Below are 23,876 nucleotides of genomic sequence, written 5' to 3'. Positions count from 1 at the left end.
TGAGTAGCAGGAAGTTTACTCTGGGCACGCTCTTCATCCGGACGTGATAAATACTGCCCCCTATCCCAAAGGCACAGTCAACTTAGTGTAAACTTCTGAGCCACTGGAATTGTGATGCAACGCAAAAGTGAAATATTCTGTCTTTAAAAAATTGTTGGAAAATGTACTTGTGTCATGCACAAAGTAGATGTCCTAACCGACTTGCCAAATCTATAGTTTGTTAACAAGAAATTTGTGGAGAGGTTGAAAAACGACTTTTAATGACTCCAACATAAGTGAATGTAAACTTCCGACTTCAACTGATAATATATATTGTGGCAGACCAGGGGGTTTGGTCAAGATGCTTACACAGATCAGACATGGACAGAGTAGGATTAGCTCGGTTTCAAGGATGCCTATTTAAATAATAAATCATAAGAAAAGGATAGGTCTCCCCCATGAGACCCTCTCCGGGATACCCTCTTCTGGGCTCAGGGTCTTGCTGTATCCTGTCAGGCACAAAAACTGAACTCCCTCCTTTTAGCTCGGGCACCGTCTCCAACTCCACGGAAGTCATCTTTCTTCACCTAGTCCCTCTCCTTGTGTGCTGCCCTTCTGGCAGCTTTATGGGACTCGTACAGCTGGTGAGCAATGAGCCCTTGATTACCCACCAACCACAATCAGCCTCAATTAGTCCTGGCCGGAGAGCCCGTCGAGACCTGGCACGTCCAGCAGAGGGGGCCATCACCTCGTGATGTAGACTCCGTCTGCCACCAGGCCTCGACGAGTCTCCCTGTGGTGGCTGACCTGCTCTACGCCAAAATAAATACATAAATATTTATTATTTTTTGTACATGTTTTTTTCTTCATATTTTCAAACAGTCCATTTATATTTTCCAATGGGGCAATACATTTGGTTGAGGTTTTTGTGCTTTGTTTCAAAAACAAGGACATTTCTAAGTGACCCCAAACTTTTGAACAGTATTGTATGTATTGTAAAAAAAATATTATCTTTGAGAACTATCACCAAAATAAAAACTAGACAGTCAGGGAGAATCTAAAATTAAAGAAAAGGCATGGCATGGGGCCTCCATTGATTTTGTTACAATGTTTGAGTCACTCAGATAGCATAAGAACACGGCATAAGCCATGGCAAAATGTTTAGAATTACTGGAAATGTGCTTTAAACAGCACATTTTCACTCAGCCCCATGGCAAAATGTGTAGAATTGTAGGGAATTGGCTTCTAAACTGCAAAGTTGTCTCTGCGGCTAAGAGAAGGGCCTCTAAAGGGTCGGAGATGGCGTCGTTGGCCACACCCACTACAACGCTGATTTGTCTAATACTACGTATACTACAGTGGTTCCTCCTTTAAAAGTTGTGAGCTTGCGCCGTGGGACTTAGAGATAATTTGTGATTTAGTACTGTACCCTGTGTCACCACTTCATTGCTCCAGATCTGCGCAAGGGGGAGTTAGAGCACTGATTATGCTTTTGAGTCCTACTGTGTCTCTAACTGACAATGACTGGGCGACAAACCTAAATAGAAACTGATAATTGTGCACAACTTCAGTATTACTTACTAAAACTGTTTTTACACTAAGGTTGTTATTCTTTTATTTTGTTAGGATTATTTTGCTCTTACTGTAGTAGTGTAGGCCACTTCCGACCGGTCACGTTGTACAGCGCCTGAGTGGTGCAACGGTCCAAGACACTACATAGCAAGCTGTGTTGCTAAAGATGCTGGTTCAATACCGGTGCCGGCCTCGACTGGGAGACCCATGAGATGACTGTAGGTTTTTCTCCCTTTAGAAACAGAAATAATTCTAAATAACAAATCTTTATGCTTTAATTAATAAAATAATGATAAAAATATTATTGCAAAATGCAGATGTTTATTTAGTTATGGATCCATAACGAATTACTATGGGAATAAATATCACTGAATTACAGAAATATCCTCAAATCCTCTATATATAATTTTGGGGGAGAGTCACGTCAGATTTATCGATATACTGTAGGCCTACCGTAGATGACATGAGTCTCACTAGTGTTGAGTGAATGTGTTGTTAAAAGTGGTGTAGCGCTTATTTATTTAAAGTGCATATTGAAGTTAGAAGCAATAGGATTTGAAGTAATAGCCTACAACTATTTTAGCACCGTTTTGCGCTGGTCTGAGACAAGCATGGGGACTGGTCTTGATAAATCAATGAGATTTTTATTTTCACTGAATCTACATTTGCGTATTGGTTGGACTACAATTATACAATTAGGGTGTAGAAATGTTATGCTCTTAGTGTAACCTTTATTTAACTAGGAAAGTCAGTTAAGAACAAATTCTTATTTACAAGGACAGCTTACTCCTTCCTCCCTGTCGGGGAATTGAACCCCGGTCTCCCGCGTGCCCTGCCCACAAGACACAGGAATTCTTTAGCAAAATAGCCCAGTACTGTACTCCCGACCGTCACGCTGTACAGTGCCATATTTTCCATTCTATCCAAACGGAAACCAAGTGGGTTTTTCGTTTTTCTTGGAATAGAAACACCATAGTATTGATCATGTTAATTAAGCAGGTAATAGTCAAAGGTTTGGACACACCTACTCATTCCTGGGGTTTTCCCTTTGTTTTTACATTGCAGAATAATAGTGAAGACATCACAACAATTAAATAACATATATGGAATTAGTTAAGAACAAATTCTTATTTTTAAGGACAGCCTACTCCTTCCTCGCCGTCGGGAAATTGAACCCCAGTTTACCGCGTGCCAGCATTCTCTAGTACAGCCATTATTGAAGGCTATCAAATGCTTCTCAAAGATGCCCTCTGGTGGTCAAACTAGCACTAATTATTTTATTTATTTTATTTAACCTATATTTACCAGGAAGGGCTCATTGAGATTTTAAAACTCTTTTTCAAGAGCGTCCTGGCCAAGATAGGCAGCACCAAGTCATTACAAAAATTACAGACAAACAACATGAACAACTAAAAGTAATCTAGTAAAAACCATAGAATTCACAAGAGTATAACAAAATCAAAAACAGCAAATTAAAAACATTGACAGGTCAGGGAATCAGGCTCAAGATCATTCATCAGTGATTTAAAAATACCAATCGGGACAAGTTCTTCGAGTTTAAAAGTATTTTGTAAGGCGTTCCAAGACAATGGCGCAGAGTTCATAAAATCCCTTTTACCAAATTCAGTTCGGACATTTGGAACAGTTAGCAGGATAAAGTCCAGCGAACGAAGAGAGTACCCACCACATTTCTGAACAATAAAAATGCCAAAATAAAAAGGTAGTAAACCCAAAACGGCTTTGTAAATAAAAGTATACCCGTGCCTGAGCATACGACTGACTAGAGAAGGCCAGCCAACCCTGGGATACAAAGTGCAGTGGTGCGTAAGGGTTTTGCAGTTTAAAATAAATCTCAAAGTGCCATGGTAAAGGGTGTCAATTGATCTCAAACACTGAGCGGAAGCATTCATATATAAAACAGGCCTTATTCCTAAAATAAAATCCCAATTTCAGCTTCAATTATTTTGTAAGTTGTTGAATATGCAATTTAAAAGAGAGGCCGTCATCAATTAAAATTCCAAGATATTTATATGAGGTTACAACCTCAATCTCCTTGCCCTGACAGGTGAAAGGTTCAGAGGTCTATTTCTTGCTTTAGAAAACACCATTAGTTCAGTCAGTATTGAGGATAAGCTTCAATTGACACAAAGTATGTTGAACAGTATAAAAAGCGGTTTGCAAGTTCTGGAAGGCTTTTGCAAGAAACGAGGTACAACAGTAAATAACAGTATCATCAGCATAAAAATGAAGTTGCGCATTTTGGACATTTTTGTCTAAATCATTTATATAAATAGTGAATAAGAGAGCACCAAGTACAGAGCCTTGGGGCACACCATTAAAGACAGACAATTTAACAGACATAAGCCCATCAAATTGAGTGCACCGAGTTCTATCAGACAGATAGTTAGCAAACCATGCAACTGCATGCTCTGAAAGACCTACACTCGACAATCTCTGCCTTAGTATAGCATGATCAACTGTATCAAAAGCCTTAGAGAGATCAATAAAAAGTGAGACAGTGCTGTTTTTTGTCAAGGGCTTCAGAGATATCATTTAAAACCTTCATGACTGCTGTAATTGTGCTATGCTTCTTCCTGAAACCCGATGGTAAATAAAATCGCTTTTAGCTGTTCACTCACAAGGGCTTCAAGTATTTTCACCAGGGGTAATGGTACCAGCGGTTCACACTTAAATAACGTGCCATAAATATATACATTTTTTGGAGGCAATAGTACCATGAATTTCATTGTCGGACACGGACAAATGGTACACCATACAACTCACAAGGCCCAGATGCTTATTTTGGTACAACTTGTGTCCATATCAGACAAACACGCATATTTATTGAAAATTTTCTTTGATTTTGCCTTTTAAGAAGTCTGGAGAGCCGTAGAGACAATATACATAGTTTGGATTGCCCCGGTCGAGACTCATTCAATGGTATCTTGCAGTTCACTCTACCTCACACAGAAGTTTGTCTATAGCTGTTGACATCACATGAGCCTCTCTGAGCCAATGAAAATGTACAAAGCACACTTATGAAACGAGGTGGTGTAGTACCACTTATGTCCCCTGGATGGCAGTATAATACACACCATTGAAATCACCACAGCGAGCTGAATCCAGCCATTTTTCAGATATACAGTATATGTCAGACTTATAGTTTTTGTTTTAATAGATCCATTCATATTTGTCAGCTCAGTGTGGTTTTAAGGATTATATTAACAATCAAAGGATGTATGTACTCTGTGTGTGTGTGTGTGTGTGTATGTGTGTGTGTGTGTGTGTGTGTGACTGACATTTGTATGCCTTTGAGTGTGTGCATTACATTTTTTTACGTGTAGGCCTAATGAAATGTTTCAAATGCACTTTAATCTTTCAATACACTTAGATCTGAATTTCATGTGATGTTGTGTTTCCTTACCGCAGTCAGTGGGCATGGGGGCCGAGGCCACCTGGTGGATGGTGGGGCGCGCTACACCACTGTGGGACAACGTGCTGTGACGGCCCAGGTCAGTGTCCCCCTCTGAAGACTCTGGCACCGGGACATCCTCTTTGGTCATCTCCCACCCAGGGCCTATAGACACACAGACAAGAGCAGAGTAATAAATACAGGTCATGATAATCTACCAATCAATCAAAAGTTTTAGGCTACATCAGCAGTTATCACATGTGCTGTGCTGTACATTACAGATGACTTGTCAGACCAGAAGAAAAAACACCATTGGCCTACATGCTACTTTGTGACTGATTGTGATAAAAAACTGATAGCCCCCTGAGCTAAAGCCCAGACACTAGCTCAGATCTTACCATCAGAATCCATCTAGCCTAGTACCATTTCATCATCATTGCTATCAAAGCAGAACATAAATGAGAAAATGGATGGCAGGCAACGGCATGCAAATAAAAAGGTCTGATTCTCCTAAACGAATGGCCTATCCATTTATATGCACAATTACTTTTCTAACAGGAATTCTAAAAGGTTTTAGAAGGTCACCTGGTCCAAGTCCAACACCACTGCATGGATTTTGGGCCACACCTGTCTTAAAAAAATATATACTTAGTGGAAACGTTCAACCACTACACATTCTGTGGTTGTTTATGTTGGATTAAAAACCATGTTAGAAAATGTGGTTGTATAACTACAGGGTCCTTTCCAACTGACTAGATTAAAAAAGAGCTACTGTGTACTATTATACCACAATTCCGGTTTCAACAGAATTAATAGTGGAAAATAGGGATATGTAAGCCCTCGTGTAGAGCAGACCCATTTAATAGTGCTGACTCCAACCAACAGCACATACAGTGAGCTCCAAAAGTATTGGGACAGGGATACATTTTTGGTTGTTTTGTTTTGGCTCTGTACTCCAGCACTTGGGACTTGAAATGATATAATGATAACAAGATTAAAGTGCAGGCTATCTTCATCCATATCGGGTGAACCATTTAGGAATAGTCCCCTCATTTAAGTCGACCGAAAGTATTGGGACAAATTCCCATATGTGTATTAAAGTATTCAAAAGTGTAGTATTTGGTCCCATATTCCTAGTGCGCAATGATTACATCCATCTTGTAAATCTTCAAACTTGTAGGATGCATTTGCTGTTTGTTTTGGTTGTGTTCCAAATTATTTTATGCCCAATAGAAATTAACTCTGTAATGTATTGTGTGATTTCGGAGTCACTTTTATTGTAAATAAGAATAAAACATCAAATTGTATTCGTCACATGCGTGGATTTCACCTTAGAGTGAAACGCTTACTTACAAGCCCTTAACCAACAATGCAGTTAAGAAATAAGAATATATTTACTTTACTAAACTAAATAATAAATAAAGAGCAACAATGAAGAGTAGCGAGTAGCTGTTAATCTATGTTCTTAGATTAATGAGGATGCTTAATTCATGAATTACAGATAGTACTGAATGAATGGGGAATAATGACGTGTGAGAAAGTTAGCATACCCCCAAGACATGCTAAACTATCACCATTACAATAACAGGGGAGGTTAGCATGTCTTGGGGGTATGATACTTGTGCTTCTGTAATTGTCTTACTCATCATGACTCATTTCAGCACTACTTTAGAAGGTCACTTTACAAATTAACTTGATTAACTTGTACCCCGTACATTGACTCGGTACCAGTACCCCCCGTGTATAGCCTTGTTATTGTTATGTACATGTATTGTGTTACTTTTTGATAGATTTGTTTTTCTTTCACTTAATGTTTATTTAGTAAATCTTTTATTAACCCAATTTCTTGAACTGTTGGTTAAGGGCTTGTAAGTAAGCATTTCACGGTAAGGTCTACAACTATTGTATTCGGCGCATGTGGCAAATAAAATTTGATTTGACTTTTCGTAATCATTATAGCATCCACATTGTAAATGGGGAATGCACCAATCCTCTCCAACCTGGCATGGTATAATTTGATATGGAACCTTTTCTTATTTTCAATTCAAATATAAGTGTATTTGTCACGTGCGCCAAATACAACAGGTTACAGTGAAATGCTTACTTACAAGCCGTAACCAAGTGAAATGTATGTAAAAAAAAAATATAATAATTTAGATAAACAATATATAAGTAAAGAAATAAACATTTAAAAAACAGTAAAATGACAGTGAAAATAACAGTAGCGAGGCTATATACAGGTGGTACTGGTACAGTGTCAAAGAGCGGGGGCACCGGTTAGTCGGGCTAATTGAGGTAATTATTTTCAGTCTCCTGAGTGGGAATAGGTTTGTCGTGGCTTCTTCAAACTGTCTTGTGTTTGAACCATTCTAATTTGTTGTTGATGTGGACACCAAGGAACTTGAAGCTCTCAACCTGCTCCACTAGAGCCCTGTCGATGAGAATGGGTCGTGCTCGGTCCTTCTTCTCCTGCAGTCCACAATCATCTCCTTTGTCTTGATTACGTTGAGCGATAGGTTGTTATTCTGGCACCACCCGGCCAGGTCTCTGACCTCCTCCCTATAGGCTGTCTCGTCGTTGATCAGGCCTACCACTGTTGTGTCGTCTGCAAACTTAATGATGGTGCTGGAGTCGTGCCTAGCCATGCAGTCGTGGATGAACAGGGAGTACAGGAGGGGACTGAGCACGCACCCCTGAGGGGCTCTAGTGTTGGGGATCAGCGTGGCAGATGTGTTACTACCTACCCTACCCACTATGGTGTTGAATGCTGAGCTGTAGTCAATGAATACCATTCTCACTTAGGTGTTCCTTTTGTCCAGGTGGGAAAAGGCAGTGTGGAGTGCAATAGAGACTGCATCATCTGTGGATCTGTTTGAGCGGGATGCACATTGGAGTGGGTCTAGGGTTTCTGGGGTAATGGTGTTAATGTGAGCCATTACCAGCCTTTCAAAGCACGTCATGGCTACGGACGTGGCTACCTGCCAGTTGGTCAGCACATGCCCGGAGCACACATCCTGGTAATCCATGTGGCCCAGCGGCTTGTGAATGTTGACCTGTTTAAAGGTCTAACTCACATCAGCTATGGAGAGAGTGATCACACAGTCGCCCGAACAGCTGATGCTCGTCTCGAAGAACGCATAGAAGTGATTTAGCTCATTTGGTAGGCTTGTGTCACTGGACAGCTCGCAGCTGTGCTTCCCTTTGTAGTCTGTAATAGTTTGCAGGCCCTGCCACCTCCGACGAGTGTCAGAGCCAGTGTAGTTTGGTTCGATCTTAGTCCTGTATTGACGCTTTGCCTGTTTGATGGTTAGTCGGAGGGCATAGCAGGATTTCTTATAAGCTTCCGGGTTAAAGTCCCGCACCCTGAAAGTGGCAGCTCTAGTGGCAGCTTTAGCTCAGTGCAAATGTTGTCTGTAATCCATGACTTCTGGTTGGGGTATGTACGTACAGTCACTGTGGGATCGATGTACTTATTGATAAAGCCAGTGACTGATGTGGTGTACTCCTCAATGTCATCGGAAGAATCCCGGAACATATTCCAGTCTGTGCTAGCAAAACAGTCCTGAAGTTTATAATGTGCTTCATCTGACCACTTTTTTATAGACCGAGTCACTGATTCTTCCTGCTTTAATTTTAGCTTGTAAGCAGGAATCAGCTGGATAGAATTATGGTCAGATTTGTCAAATGGAGGGTGAGCTTTTGTTTGCCCTCTGGTTGTGCATTTAACATGCTGATAGAAATTAGGTAAAACTGAATTAAGTTTCCCTGCATTAAAGCTATTTGACAAAGAGGTAAAGTGATGGAGTGCTGCATCAGATGACCTGGCCTCCACAATCACCCAACCTCAACCCAATTGAGATGGTTTGGGATGAGTTGGACAGCAGAGCGAAGGAAAAACAGCCAACAAGTACTCAGCATGAGGGAACTCCTGCAAAACTATTGGAAAACATTCCAGGTGAAGCTGGTTGAGAGAATGCCAAGTGTGTGCAAGCCAAAGGGTGGCAATTTGAAAAATCTCAAATATTAAATATTATTTTGATTTGTTTAACACTTTTTTGGTTACTACATGATTCCCTGTGTTATTTCAAAGTGTTGATGTCTTCTATTATTCAACAATGTAGAAAATAGTAAAAAATAAAGAAAAACCCTTGAATGAGTTGTAGGTTTGTCCAAACTTTTGACTATTACTTGCTTAATTAACGTGATTAATATTATGGTGTTTCTATTCCATGAGTAGGTGTTCACTCACCTCGACATCATCACTTTTAAAAGTGCAAGGACGTGTCCGAATCCGTATCACTTTCTACAGTGAAAAGTCGTAGCCGCTTTGGCGTAGTCATTTTTAGTCAAATGAACGCATAACCGGAAACGGGGTAATGGTTGATGACAACAGCCACGTGAATATGACAACAGGTTCTTAGCAAGCTCATTTTGCGATTTTGACAAAGATATTATTGTGAGTAAAACAAGGCTGTTTGCGGCTGCTATAGTAATGTAAAGACAGGCCGTCGATGGCCGCTATGGGTTCTAAAGGGTTAAAGTCACCATTGGCCTTATAGTGAAATCCCTGAGGGGTTTCCTTCCTCTCTGGCAGTTCCTCCGAGTTAGGAAGGACGCCTGTATCTTTGTAGCGACTGAGTGTATTGATACACCATCCCAAGTCTAATAAATAACTTGATCTTGCTCAAAGGGGTGTGTGATGGAAATGTTTATGCTTTTCTAATAACCCATTTGTGTTCATGCAAGTGATGGATTGAACACCTGGAAGAAATCATCACTGTGCCCAAACCCTTGTTTTGAGAATGATATCTCAGTTTCAAGGTCTCAACTTGGAGAGAAGAAGCCTCGTGAGGTATTGGTCTGCCACATGCATGAACCAGTATTGGTCAGTCACATAAATGATAGCAAACAAATAATGAATAAGCTAAATCATGCAAATATTACTTTCTGTGTAAGTACATAAGAGAACTAAAACGGGACTGCCCCATTGGAACTCCTGATTGACATGTGTCATATCCTATGGTAGATTTGGATAGAAAACACTCTAAAGTTTCCAAAACTGTTAAAATAATGTCTGTGAGTATAACAGAACTGATATGGCAGGAAGTGGGATTTTTTTGATGTGGGTAGTTTTCAATTGAATGCCTATAGAGTATCTAATGGGTTAGGACCCCGATTGCAGTTCCTATGGCTTCCACTACATTGTTTCAGGCTTGTGAATTGTAGAATCATGCAGAGCTGGTTTGCGCGTGTGACCGAGTGTGCGCCCATCGTTGTTTTTCCTTTCTATTGAATACGCTATGGTCCGGTTGAAATATTATCGATTATTTAAACAATTGACAGCCTGTGGATTAATTATAAATATTGTTTGACATGTTTCGACGAACTTTCCCGGTACTAATAGGATGTATTTGTCTGCATGTTTTGACCGCCTTTGAGCCAGTGCATTACTGAACAAAACGCACCAATAAAACTGAGTTTTTGGGATATAAAGAGGGACTTTATCGAACAAAACAAACATTTATTGTGTAGCTGAGACTCTTGTGACTGCAACCATATAAATATCTTCAAAGGTAAGTGATTCATTTTATTGCTATTTCTGACTTTTGTAATTCCTTTACTTGGTTGCAAAATGTTCGTATGCTTTCGTAAGCGGAGCGCTGCCCTCAGATAATCGTATGGTATGCTTTAGAGCGGTAGAATTAACAAGAAGTTCATCTTTAAGCCGATGTATAACACTTGTATTTTTTATAAATGTTTTTTATGACTATTTCTGTATTTTGAATTTGGCGCTCTGCAATTTCACCGGATGTTGTCGAGGTGGGTCGCTAGCGGAACGCCGGCGCCAGAGAGGTTTTAAGAGGTCTTTGTTGTATTGTTTCAGGTAGAATCTACTTAAAAGCTATAAAAGGCTACATATCAACACACACGAGCTTAACTCAATGACTCTCCTAGTATAGGTTCTTTATTGGTGCCAATGGAAATGCCTACAGCAGCCAGGTGGCACCACCTGGGTAACCACACATCCTGCCTAGCCCTACTGAGAGAGACTGGGAGACCTTTTCCACTGCCACCTGTCCTCTTTGATGCCAGGCAAATAAAGACACACACACACACACACACACAACCACACACTAGTCTCGGAAAGCCCTTGGTCTGATCATTGTTAATGAGGGAGGCCACCTCTCTGCCTAGGTAGACAGACTACACACAGACACACTCATGGGCTAGGTCAAAACCAACAGCAGTCACACACACACACACACACAAAACTGGAGTACCAGGCTTTTGGCCGATAAAAAAAATATATTAAAAAGTTGATAAAACTGTTGCCCCAAAAAATGACTGAGAAAAAAAAAATCCCATTTCAAAATAATGTTTTTTATTCATTGATGGTAATACATTTGACCATCATGATTAATGGCCTATAGGTTAATTTACATAATAAAGTGGAATTAAATTGGTGTGTGTGTGTGTGTGTGTGTGTGTGTGTGTGTGTGTGTGTGTGTGTGTATTTTTGTTAGGCTACATGAGGAATATCTAACACAACTAATCAAACACGCACAGCATACAGAGCCTTTTGAGCTGGATTTCCCCTGCAGCTCCTCAGCTGGTTGCAGTTGGAGTAAAACATGTGCTTTTATAAGCCCATTCATTGACAAACAATTCTAAATGCAATCCCATGTTAAAAACATTTTTGGTGCACACTTAAAAAGAGCTAGGCCTACTATTTTTTTCCTCAACTGGAAGCCTAATTGAAGTGCGCCTCCCATTCACAATTCAAGTGAAGGCAACAGGCTACCGGAGCGTCACCACCACTTTACAATGTGAGCTGGAGGCAGTATGCATTTTGAAAACACAGCCCTACTTAATTGTTTGAAACCTGACTCTTTTACATCATATCATGAGGCATGTCTTACCTTGCTTCAAAGTAGTCTATAGGCAAATCCCACCATTTAAATGTGGAGGCAATTATTTTTATAAAGACTGGGGAAGCTTACAATTTATCATTTCATTTCTACCGATCTGCATGCCAGTTATGATTTTCATATGCACATTTTCGTGGAACAGTTTAATTTCAATAATAACGTTTTTGTTTCTCAAAATCATTGTCACATAGTTAAAAACGTATTACGGCTGAAATCGCATTAACGGGATCGATATGACAACAGCCAGTGAAAGTGCAGGGCGCCAAATTCAAACAACAGAAATCTCAAAATTAAAATTCCTCAAACATACAAGTATTATACACCATTTTAAAGATACACTTGTTGTTAATCCCACCAGTGTCCGATTTCAAAAAGACTTCAGACGAAAGCATACCATTCGATTAAGTTAGGTCAGCGCTTCTCACAAAAAAACAGCCATTATTCCAGCCAGAGAGGAGTCACAAAAAGCAGAAAGAGATCAAATTAATCACTAACCTTTATTGATCTTCATCAGATAGCACTCATAGGGCTCCATGTTACACAATACATGTATGTTTTGTTCGATAAAGTTCATATTTATATCCAAAAATCTCAGTTTACATTGACGTGTTATGTTCAGTAATGTTTTGCCTCCAAAACATCCCGTGATTTTGCAGAGAGCAACATCAATTTACAGGGAATACTCATCATAAATGTTGATGAAAATACAAGTGTTATGCATAGAATTAAAGATATACTTCTCCTTAATGCAACCGCTATGTCAGATTTCAAAAAAGCTTTACAGTGAAAGCATGCCATGGAATAATCTGAGTACAGCGCTCAGCCACCAAAACAAGCTATACAGATACCCGCCATTTACACTGTATATTGGATAGGCAATCACTTGAAAAACTACAAACCTCAGATTTCCCACTTCCTGGTTGGATATTTTCTCAGGTGTTTGCCTGCCATATGAGTTCTGTTATACGCACAGACATCATTCAAACAGTTTTAGAAACAGTTTTAGAAACGGAGTGTTTTCTATCAAAATCTACTAATAATATGCATATCTTAGCTTCTGGGCCTGAGTAACAGGCAGTTTACTCTGGGCACCTTAGTCATCCAAGCTACTCAATACTGCCCCCAGCCCAAAGAGGTTAATGATAGAAATCTGAAATAAAATTATAAAAATCTAAAAGTTCAAATTAAACTAATGCGAGAGCACCAGCCTATGCCATATGGACACAATAATAAACCATGATCCATTGGTGGCTAAAGAAATGAGCACATGGAACTGCCAATGCAGCAGTAGACCTATAAACTTCAATCTTCAAATAAGTCTAAATACATAAAGCCGACAAATAAAAACGGTTAAAAAAAAGAAGAAATATTCAGGTTCTTCATTTGCATTTCTCTCTCTACTCAGCCTGTCCGCCTCCCTTTCAATGTGTCTTGACTGGAGCTACTCTTTTCCCCATTACATTTCTTTAGTACCGATGATATCTCATGGGGAACTAATAAAAATAAACAAACAATCAAAGGGAACACAATTCACACAATGAAAACAATGAATGCGAAATAATTGGCATTTTCTTTTATCATATTACTCCAGTGCTAGCCTCTCTACATTGGCTTCCTGTTAAGGCTAGAGCTGATTTCAAGGTTTTACTGCTAACCTACAAAGCATTACATGGGCTTGCTCCTACCTATCTTTCTGATTTGGTCCTACAGTACATACCTACACGTACGCTACGGTCACAAGACGCAGCCCTCCCTATTGTCCCTAGAATTTCTAAGCAAACAGCTGGAGGCAGGGCTTTCTCCTATATAGCTCCATTTTCATGGAATGGTCTGCCTATCCATGTGAGAGACGCAGACTCTGTCTCAACTTTTAAGTCTTTATTGAAGACTCATCTCTTCAGTAGGTCCTATGATTGAGTGTAGTCTGGCCCAGGGGTGTGAAGGTGAACGGAAAGGCACTGGAGCAACGAACCGCCCTTGCGGTCTCTGCCTCTAACCCTATTACGGGGCTTACTGGGTGGCAGGTAACCTAGTGGTTGGAGCGTTGGACTAGTAACTGAAAGGTTGTTAGATTGAATCCCTGAGCTGACAAGGTAAAAATATTTTGTTCTGCCCCTGAACAAGGCAGTAAGCCCACTGTTCCCCGAATTTGAAGAATTTGTTCTTAACTGACTTGCCTAGTTAAATAAAAGTTTAATAAATACTGTTCCTCTTCCATGCCGTCCCTAGGAGGGGTGTGTCACTTGAGTGGGTTGAGTCACTGACGTGATCTTCCTGTCCGGGTTGGCGCCCCCCTCGGGTTCGTGCCGTTAAAGGGAGATCTTCATGCCCTATATTCGGCCTTGTTCCAGGGTAGTAAGTTGGTGAAAATCCCTCTAGTGGTGGGGGCTGTGCTTTGGCAAAGTGGGTGGGGTTATATCCTGCCTGGTTGGCCCTGTCAGGGGGATATTGTCGGACGGGGCCACAGTGTCTCCTGACCCCTCCTGTCTCAGCCTCCAGTATTTATTTATGCAGTATTTATGCTTGGATCAGTCTGTTATATCTGGAGTATTAATCCATACTTATCCGGTGTCCTGTGCGAATTTAAGTATGCGTTCTCTGATTCTCTCTCTCTCTTTCTTTCTCCCTCTCTCTCTCGGAGGACCTGAGCCCTAGGACCATGCTTCAGGACTACCTGGCCTGATGACTCATTGCTGTCCCCAGTCCACCTGGTTGTGCTGCTGCTCCAGTTTCAACTGTTCTGCCTGCGGCCTGTTCACCGGACGTGCTACATTTTAGAGGTCCACCGATTATGATTTTTCAATGCCGATACCGATTATTGGAAGACCAAAAAAGCCGATGCCGATTAATCGGCCGATTTAAAAAATAAAATAAAACATTTATTTGTAATAATGACAATTACAACAATACTAAATTAACACTTATTTTAACTTAATATAATACATCAATAAAATCAATTTAGCCTCAAGTAGATAATGTAACATGTTCAATTTGGTTTAAATAATGCAAAAACAAAGTGTTGGAGAAGAACGTAAAAGTGCAATATGTGCTATGTAAGAAAGCTAACATTTCAGTTCCTTGCTCAGAACATGAGAACATATGACAGCTGGTGGTTCCTTTTAAAATGAGTCTTCAATATTCCCAGGTAAGAAGTTTTAGGTTGTAGTCATTATAGGACTATTTCCCTCTATACCATTTGTATTTCATTAACCTTTGACTATTGGATGTTGTTATAGGGACTTTAGTATTGCCAGTGTAACAGTATAGCTTCCGCCCCTCTCCTCGCTCCTCCCTGGGCTCGAACCAGCAACACAACGAAAACAGCCACCACATCGAAGCAGCGTTACCCATGCAGAGCAAGGGAAACAACCACCCCAAGGCTCAGAGCGAGTGCTAACTAGCCAGCCATTTCACTTCGGTCACACCAGCCTCATCTCGGGGGTTGATAGGTTTGAAGTCATAAACAGTGCAAAGCTTGACGCACAATGAAGAACTGCTGGCAAAACGCACGAAAGCACTGTTTGAATGAATGTTTACGCGCCTGCTTCTGCCTACCACCACTCAGTCAGATACTTAAATACTTGTATGCTCAGTTATATGCAACACAGGACGCGCTAGATAATATCTAGTAATATCATCAACCATGTGTAGTTAACTAGTGATTATGATTGATTGTTTTTTATGAGATAAGTTTAATGCTAGCTAGCAACTTACCTTGGCTTACTGCATTTGCGTAACAGGCAGTCTCCTTGTGGAGTGCAACGAGAGAGAGGCAGGTTGTTATTGCTTTGGACTAGTTAACTGTACGGTTGCAAGATTGGATCCCCCGAGCTGACAAGGTGAAAATCTGTCTTTCTGCCCATGAACGAGGCAGTTAACCCACCGTTCCTAGGCCTTCATTGAAAATAAGAATGTATTCTTAACCGACTTGCCAAGTTAAATAAAGATTAAATAAAGGTGTTAAAAAAATTAAACATTTTAAAAAACGACGCCCAAAAATATCGATTTCCGATTGTTATGAAAACTTGAAATCGGCCCTAATTAATCGGCCATTCCGATTAATCGGTCGACCTCTACTACAGTGTCCTGGACCTGCTGTTTTCGAATCGCTCTCTCTACCACAGCTGCTGTCTCCAACTCTGAATGCTCGGCTATGAAAAACCAACTGACATTTACTCCTGAGGTGCTGACCTGTTGCACCTTCTACAACCACTGTGATTATTATTATTGTTTGACCCTGCTGGTCATTTATGAACGTTTGAACATCTTGACCATGTACTGTTATAATCTCCACCCGGCACAGCCAGAAGAGGACTGGCCACCCCTCAGAGCCTGGTTCCTCTCTAGGTTTTTTCCTAGGTTCCTGCCTTTCTAGGGAGTTTTTCCAAGCCACTGTGGTTCTACATCTGCATTGCTTGCTGTTTGGGATTTTCAGCTGAGTTTCTCTATAGCACTTTGAGACAATGGCTGATGTAAAAAAGGATTTATAAATCAATGTGATTGATTGATTGATTGACAGGTGAGCTATTCTGGAGAGAGACTAGTCTATATTTTCACCAAACTCCCCTCCTTCTTGTCTCAAGATTTTAAAGAATACTCAAGACATTATCTTCACACTTATTTTAGATGCTTTTCACTGACAGCTGCAACTCAATCAGCTAGGCCAATTGCCATGCGCTCTGCCCAAATTGTGGGCTTCACAAATTGGCATGATATGAAACAATCCACAGCTATATAAAATAAAAATGGACTCCTCTGTGGCCAAGTCATGCTTTCTGGTGAAATATTTATGTATAGACAGGAGTAATTATATCGTTTTGGCAAATGTATTTCTATTTACTCCTCATATGCCATTTCTCTCCTGTTCTATTGGTTTTCATCACATTTCTTTCACTGTCCAAAAGCCAAAGGCACAATCCTAGTCATATTAGCAGCCCATCCTAGTTGTTGCATCTTTAGATTCCCCCTCTTTTTACGTTTCTAAAGGAGATTTTCTTTTCTGTCACATATTAAACAACTCTCACCAGGTGCAATGTTTAGGATGGAGTTTTCCCCTGAATTGCATTTTGTCAAATGTTTGAAAATTAAGTGTATTGGCTAACAGGAGTTGCTTGTTCTGTTAAAATGAATTACCATAATCTAAATATGATTTATGTCATTCTGAGCAACGTGGGTGGACTCCCCAATACATATGGGTCTTTACATTTTTGGCCAGTAAATAAAAAAATATTCCAGGTGACATGGTCTGGCACTACATTGTCCTTTCGGGATTTTATTATTTTACCTTTATTTAAGTAGGCAAGTCAGTTAAGAACAAATTCTTATTTACAATGTGGCCTACCTCGGCTAAACCCTAACGACGCTGGGGCAATTGTGCGCCGCCCTATGGGACTACCAATCACAGCCAGTTGTGATACAGCCTGGAATCGAACCAGGGTCTGTAGTGACGCATCTACCACTGAGTTGCAGTGCCTTAGACCGCTGTGACATTCGGAAGCCTATATCTGAACTCAATATCTGTCCCTCAGAAATTAACATGTCATTGTGGCAGCAGTTAGTCATAGGGACTCCAAAGTAGGATAGCTCTTTGACTATTAACCAGGCCATCTATACAATTACCAAAAGCCCTGTATAGCGTATTTGGGTGTTTTGTCATTTCCCGCTAGCTAGCTAGCAGCAGCAAGATACATGATAATCTTGTCAATATACTTTCACAAACCAGCACAATGGATCCTGGTGAAGCGTGAGCTGTAAATATCATATGCATTTTATCAACTAGAAGACTCAATAGTCAGATTCAACCCGGTCTAAACGAAAACAATATTTCGACTAGACCGGGTTGCTAGCTTAGTCCATTTCATGCAGACAGGCTCTGCATCAGTAGTTGACGCTAACTACACAAGTTACCAATTCACATACACTGCTGATCATTTTCGCAGATACTAGCTACTGTGTCATTCACGAGTAAATTATGATCCTTACTCAAAATATTAAATGGATGACAATGATATGAAACGGTAACGTTAATTTACGCTCAGTTAGCTAGCTACACAACTGCATGAATGGCCACAGCTGATCAGGCCAAGCTTGCTGCGCATAAAAACAACAACAAACCACAACCTCGTACCAACTTGCCACTCTAGCTATTGGTGCAATGTCAAACACTTTAGAGAGAACGATTTACAGTACCTGGTCTTCCTATGGAAAAGGTAACCGGTGAGCAATCTGTCTCTGTATTTGGTCCAGGATGCTCATGATGATGAAACAAAATTCCTCAACTCGATGTTAATGTTGACGTGTGTGTTGTGAGAAACAATAGTGGAATCTGCGATTCGGCTTCCAAATAAAAGTCCCACATTGAAACGAACGCAAACCGATAAAAATAGTGGGAATCAAGCCACAATTGTACTAGATAAGGCTAAAACAAGATTTGTTTAAGCAATAAGGTATGAGAACCCAGGATTTATCATGTGATAACTCCACATCGGGCCTGACAACTGCTAGGAGAGTTACCACATGAGAATCCCCAGATTTGAGGACATTAAACTGACATATGGAATTGTTTTAAGATGATCATGTATCTTTTCTATTTATTTTAATTTTTTAACCTGTTTTCTCCCCAATTTCGTGTTATCCAATTGGTAGTTACAGTCTTGTCCCATTGCTGCAACTCCCTTACGCACTAGGGAGAGGCGAAGGTCGAGAGCCGTGCGCCCACCCGAAACACAACCCAACCCAACCAAGCCACACTGCTTCTTGACACAATACCCACTTAACCCGGAAGCCAGCTGCACCAACGTGTCGGAGGAAACACTGTGCACCTGGCTACTGTGTCAGCATGCACTGCGCCTGGCCGCAGGAGTCGTTAGTGCGTGATGGGGCAAGGACATCCCTGCAGGCCAAACCCAACGACGCTGGGCTAATTGTGCACCGCCCCATGGGTCTCCCGGTCACGGCCGGCTTCGACAGAGCCTGGACTCAAACTCAGGATCTCTAGTGGCACACTGCGCCACTCAGGAGGCGATGAATCATGTATCTATTTGATTTTGAAATGTAGGACCCCTGTAGGTATAAAAATATATATATAAAAAATATTTGATAAAATATTGAATTTGGCCTTTACTACTATAGCCCATAGAAACACACTGAATAACACATTCATAAATGTAAAAAAAAAGACAGTAAAAAAATTGATCATAAGGAATAAGGTTTCTGTGTCTGTCCTGTATCTAGGAGATATAACAAAACTCAGGAAATATATATCGGGTTTTTTTTACACATATTTAACCCCTTTTTGGGTAGGCACAAAACTACCTCCATTCTTCCATAAATTATTTAAACCGGTACAGTTTACCTTCAGAGGAGTTGTGTTCATGAGTCTCATTTTTCCATAGAGAGGTCATATTAGTTTGTAGGCCAAACCGTTAGGACGCGACAGATGTTTTCGTGAGAAGGATGTCTCATGATCTGACAAACACCATAGTAGCTCGGCCACCTTCCACCGTAGATGCGGAAGGTTGCCATAGGCGGATTGAGACGTCTCTAGATTATAAATTGACAGATTTTGATGGGGATTTTTTTGTTATGTTACTTAGATTGACGCAACGGTGCATCAATAGACTCTAGACAAATTACACAAATATTAGCGTTGTAGCTCTTATTGTGGAACTTCAACTGTGCGAAATCACCTCACTATTGTTAGAGTTGCGTCAATTCGAATCTGGTATCAGGATAAATATGACAATGAGTCACCGATTGTATGCTATTTATTTTTTATTAGCTAAGCAATAAGTGGTAAATGAAATTTTCGTATATACGGGCTCTCTGTCCCACCTCGCAGGGCAAACAGAGAACTGACTTGTTCTTGACAAAGATATTATAAATATACTCTGACAGAGGTAGTTCCTGCTTCCGAGCCGGCCTGTCACAGAGTAGAGACTGGGCGTGGTTTAGACTCACCCAGCCTATTGTTGATTGTTGGCGCAGTGGCTGGTCCCAGCCCCCTAAGCGCTTCAGCGGTCAGTTGCTGTAGCTGTATAGAATATACAGTGATCAGGCACCTGGCTCCTGTTATCTAACAAAAGACTGTTTGTTCTCGCAACACTACGTTCTGAATGTGCCCCCACCAACTCATTACACAGTTCCTGTCTTCATGTCATTCTGTATTTTTCCATCATGAGGAAGGCCCATGGTCCTGAAACTGTTAACAATGTTTCAAGTCAGCTATGTTGCATAACACATACATCCACACAAGCCAACAGCAGATAATATTCAATCACATATATGGTAACGGGCTATATTGCATAACACAGAATCCTCATACTATTCAGCCTATTGTGCGTATTGGACATTCATATTGTAATGTACAGCTGATTTTTGTTACGGAGTCTAGTTGATAGGTAATCGACTAGCCGGACTGTTCACCGGGACTCCAGTTGTAGAGATTTGTACAATGCACAAACAAGGCTATTGAACCTGACATTGGTGTCTGTCTTTATTCCTTTATCTAACATATCATACTGAAACAATTTTGGGTCCATGAAATGGGGTATCAGCTTACTCAGTGACACTCAGAGAATACAACTGTAAAGATGTTTCACAAATATTAGTGTCGTAGCTTTTATTGTGGGACTTTAACAGCGAGAAATAACATTCCATACTTTTTCCCGTTTTTATCAGTTTCAATTGAGACTTTTATTTTGAAGGCGAACCGCTGATTCCGCTATTGTTGTTCACAGCATACGTATGTTCCAAAATGCGCACTTCCGTTTTGCGTTCTCCGGTTCTTTCAGGCTCCGTGGAAGATGGTAAAGTCAGAACGTACCGATTGTAGCTGTTGCTTTAAGCTACACTGGGTCGTTGTACATTCAAGCCTAGCACTGAGCAGCATTATTTTCAGCGTCAAAGCGCAAAATGTTTTCAGAGCCGCTATCACACAAATTAGCAGCGCGCCAGGCTGACAGCACGCTGCGGACGGGCAGATTTCCTTCGCGTTCACTAACTCGTAACCAAAGAAAAAATACAATTTAGCTACCCGTGTGATGTGACACCAACCCGTCGTAGCCAACTTCTGTCAACTTGCTACTGAGACTGAATGTGTTTGACTTGCATAGAGTGGTCATATTAGAGTGCATAGAGTGGTCATAATATCGGTTATGTGTATAATCCGTTTTTTTACTCAAACCTCCGATCCAACCTGTTGCAAATTTAACCTGAATAGCCCATAGTCTACAGACTATTGTCTTGTCCATTGTTGTTTTTTAAGAAAACCAATACAAATGTTTATCAGTGTTTGTGTATTCATTTGAGAGTTCAATTCACTTGCTAGAACTAAGCGCATCAGAACTTCCCAGTTTATTCTCATTTAGCAGCCTGGAGTGCCTCTTCGTGGGCACCTGTGGCTCAGAACACATTTTATGATCTGAGTGGTGGAGCCTTTGGTTACTTCACCACAGACCCTGTGGTAAAGTAGGCAAAGGCTCCATCTCTCAGTGATCACCTAGGTGACTCAGTGATCCAGTCTTTGTGGCAAGGACTCAAAGAGAAACCTGCACATACAGAGAGTACCCCAAGACAAAACATTCCTATGAGGTAAGTCTTAAAACTTTTTTTTTTTTTTTACATCCTTATAACATTATGCTGTTAACAAATGTATCTTTCCATTTCTTCAGAATACAAGGGTGTATGGGTTAGTATCCACATCAATGACAACATAGAACTCAAGTCAAGTTTTTCAGTTGTCTATACTTGTGAAGTCCAGGTACATTTCCATAGATGAGTTGTTAAATGGGTTATGTATTCCCCAGCTTGTTAATATCATCAATTTTAAAAATGACATGAATTTACCCTCTGTGCAAGTTCTACCCCTTTCTGTTCCAATTTGCTCTCTCAGACAAGGCTCACAACTCAGGAAGGCCTCCCTTCACAGGGAGGTACAGGTTGGCTGGGTTAATTTTGGTCCAGGGGATATATATATATATATTTTTAACCTTTATTTAACTAGGCAAGTCAGTTAAGAATTAATTCTTATTTTCAATGACGGCCTAGGAACAGTGGGTTAACTGCCTGTTCAGGGGCAGAACCACAGATTTGTACCTTGAAGTTGCAACCTTTCGGTTACTAGTCCAACGCTCTAACCACTAGGCTAGCGTCGTCCGGGTTAGGGAGGGCTTGGCCGGTAGGGATATCCTTGCCTCATCGCGCACCAGTGACTCCTGTGGCGGGCCGGGCGCAGTGCATGCTAACCAAGGTTGCCAGGTGCACAGTGTTTCCTCCGACACATTGGTGCGGCTGGCTTCCGGGTAGGATGCGCACTGTGTTAAGAAGCAGTGCGGCTTGGTTGGGTTGTGTATCGGAGGACGCATGACTTTCAACCTTTGTCTATCCCGAGCCCGTACGGGAGATGTAGCGATGAGACAAGATTGGATAAGAATTGGATACCACGAAATTGGGGAGGAAAGGGGGTAAAATTCACACACAAAAAAAAAAAAGAATATATACAGTTGAAGTCGGAAGTTTCCTTACACTTAGGTTGGAGTCATTAAAACTAGTTTTTCAACCACCACAAATTTCTTGTTAACAAACTATAGTTTGTTGTTCAGTATCATCTCATCAACTTGGCCTGGCACGGCAAGTGTAGGGATTATGATTTTTACATCCGCAAACTGCGAAGTCAAGATCATACATTGCTTTAGGGGTAACCTGATGACCACCACAGCCAACAATAACAACATCATCAGCCAAATATATTTTCATGTCCGGAGTAGAATGTAAAAAGGCTTGCTTCGGCTCCCTTACTCAGAGTGCATGCCATTGACCCACTGTCAATCATTGCTTTTAGTGTCGGGCCATTTGCAATAGAGACTGGTGTGTAAAATAAACTGTCAGCTCTTGGAATTCTCTGTGTCATTTGAAAAATTACAGTTTTGTTGTCAGGGATACTATCGCTGTAAAGCTTGTATAGGGACTCACAATCTTCCATATCAGTGGTGGTGTTGGGAGGTTTACTCTCATGATACATTTTCGTCTTCGGAAAGTTGCATCTAGAATGGTGAGCTGAATGACACTGAACACAGTCTATTCTCACGGCAATGAGTGAGAGCAGAGTAAGTGCAATCTTTGCACACAGGCCTTCAATCTTGGGTAGATTACTAGCAGTCCGTTTCCCCGAGATTTGAGCTGGTCTAAGGCCCCACAGCAATACCTTCTCTAGCATATCAATTACTCTCTCTAGAGCAGTGATCTGAGCTCTTAGGTTGCTGTGGCTCCTGTATATCTGAGGCTGGGACTGAAGTGGAACTAACCTTGACTCTGTTCACTGATTCTCTCACTTGTTTCTCTGTGTACTTCTGCGGTGGCTTTGAAGCTCATCTCTGCATGGTAGTCGTTTAACACATCTTGTACTTCAGGTGCAGACAACTTGTCAATTGTTTTGGCTCTGAACGTGAAGGCTAGTTCGTTGCTTGGGCAGTTCCTGATGAACATGCGTGTGATGTCTGTGCTAAGATCTTAATTTGCCTTACCCTGTTCCTTCAGGCCTTCTGTAGCAGTGTCTGCTGCACGGTTCAATCTAAGCCAATATTCATATGGGTCCTCCTGTTCTTTGGGTAGATTTGTGTAAAAATCTTGAAGTGGGATATATGAGTATTGACTGCAGCTAAAATGCTTCCTGAGGACACTAACCCAGATGGCATCTGGGTTAGCTAGAATGTCAATGTCACTATTCTTGATTTCCGATTTTGACTACATCTTTTGCTCTTCCCTTGAGATGGATGAGAATCTGTTCGGCCTGCTCCTCTATTTTCATGTGCTCCTTTTTAATTTAGTTTTTCATGGCCTCTTCCCATTCATCAAAGGTAATTGTGTCTGATCTCTCCCATCTAAAGGAAGGTGGTTCTTAGACTTTTCTTTGGGTGACTACTTGGACTTGGGAGAAGTCTAGATCTTGGCTAACTGGAGGGTCAGGTCTCTGTCTTGGTTCACTT

General features: G+C 40.9%; 1 protein-coding gene across 1 annotated transcript in view; it reads right to left on the bottom strand.

The window, feature by feature from the left end:
* Window positions 1-18,237, bottom strand: part of LOC110505243 (CAP-Gly domain-containing linker protein 4) — a 95,275-nt gene extending 77,038 nt beyond the window's left edge. The window contains exons 1-2 of the mRNA XM_021584347.2: window positions 18,082-18,237; window positions 4,976-5,128 (exon numbers count right to left, since the gene is read on the bottom strand). Coding sequence (XP_021440022.2) covers window positions 4,976-5,114 — 139 coding nt within the window. The 5' untranslated portion in view covers window positions 5,115-5,128; window positions 18,082-18,237. The remainder of the gene's footprint in view (window positions 1-4,975; window positions 5,129-18,081) is intronic.
* Between the last annotated feature and the right edge of the window lie 5,639 nt (window positions 18,238-23,876).

Source organism: Oncorhynchus mykiss, chromosome 25, assembly GCF_013265735.2.
Source record: "Oncorhynchus mykiss isolate Arlee chromosome 25, USDA_OmykA_1.1, whole genome shotgun sequence".
NCBI lineage: Eukaryota > Metazoa > Chordata > Actinopteri > Salmoniformes > Salmonidae > Oncorhynchus > Oncorhynchus mykiss.
Note: the sequence above shows the minus strand (reverse complement) of the source record. Positions and strands in the feature narration are given on the sequence as shown.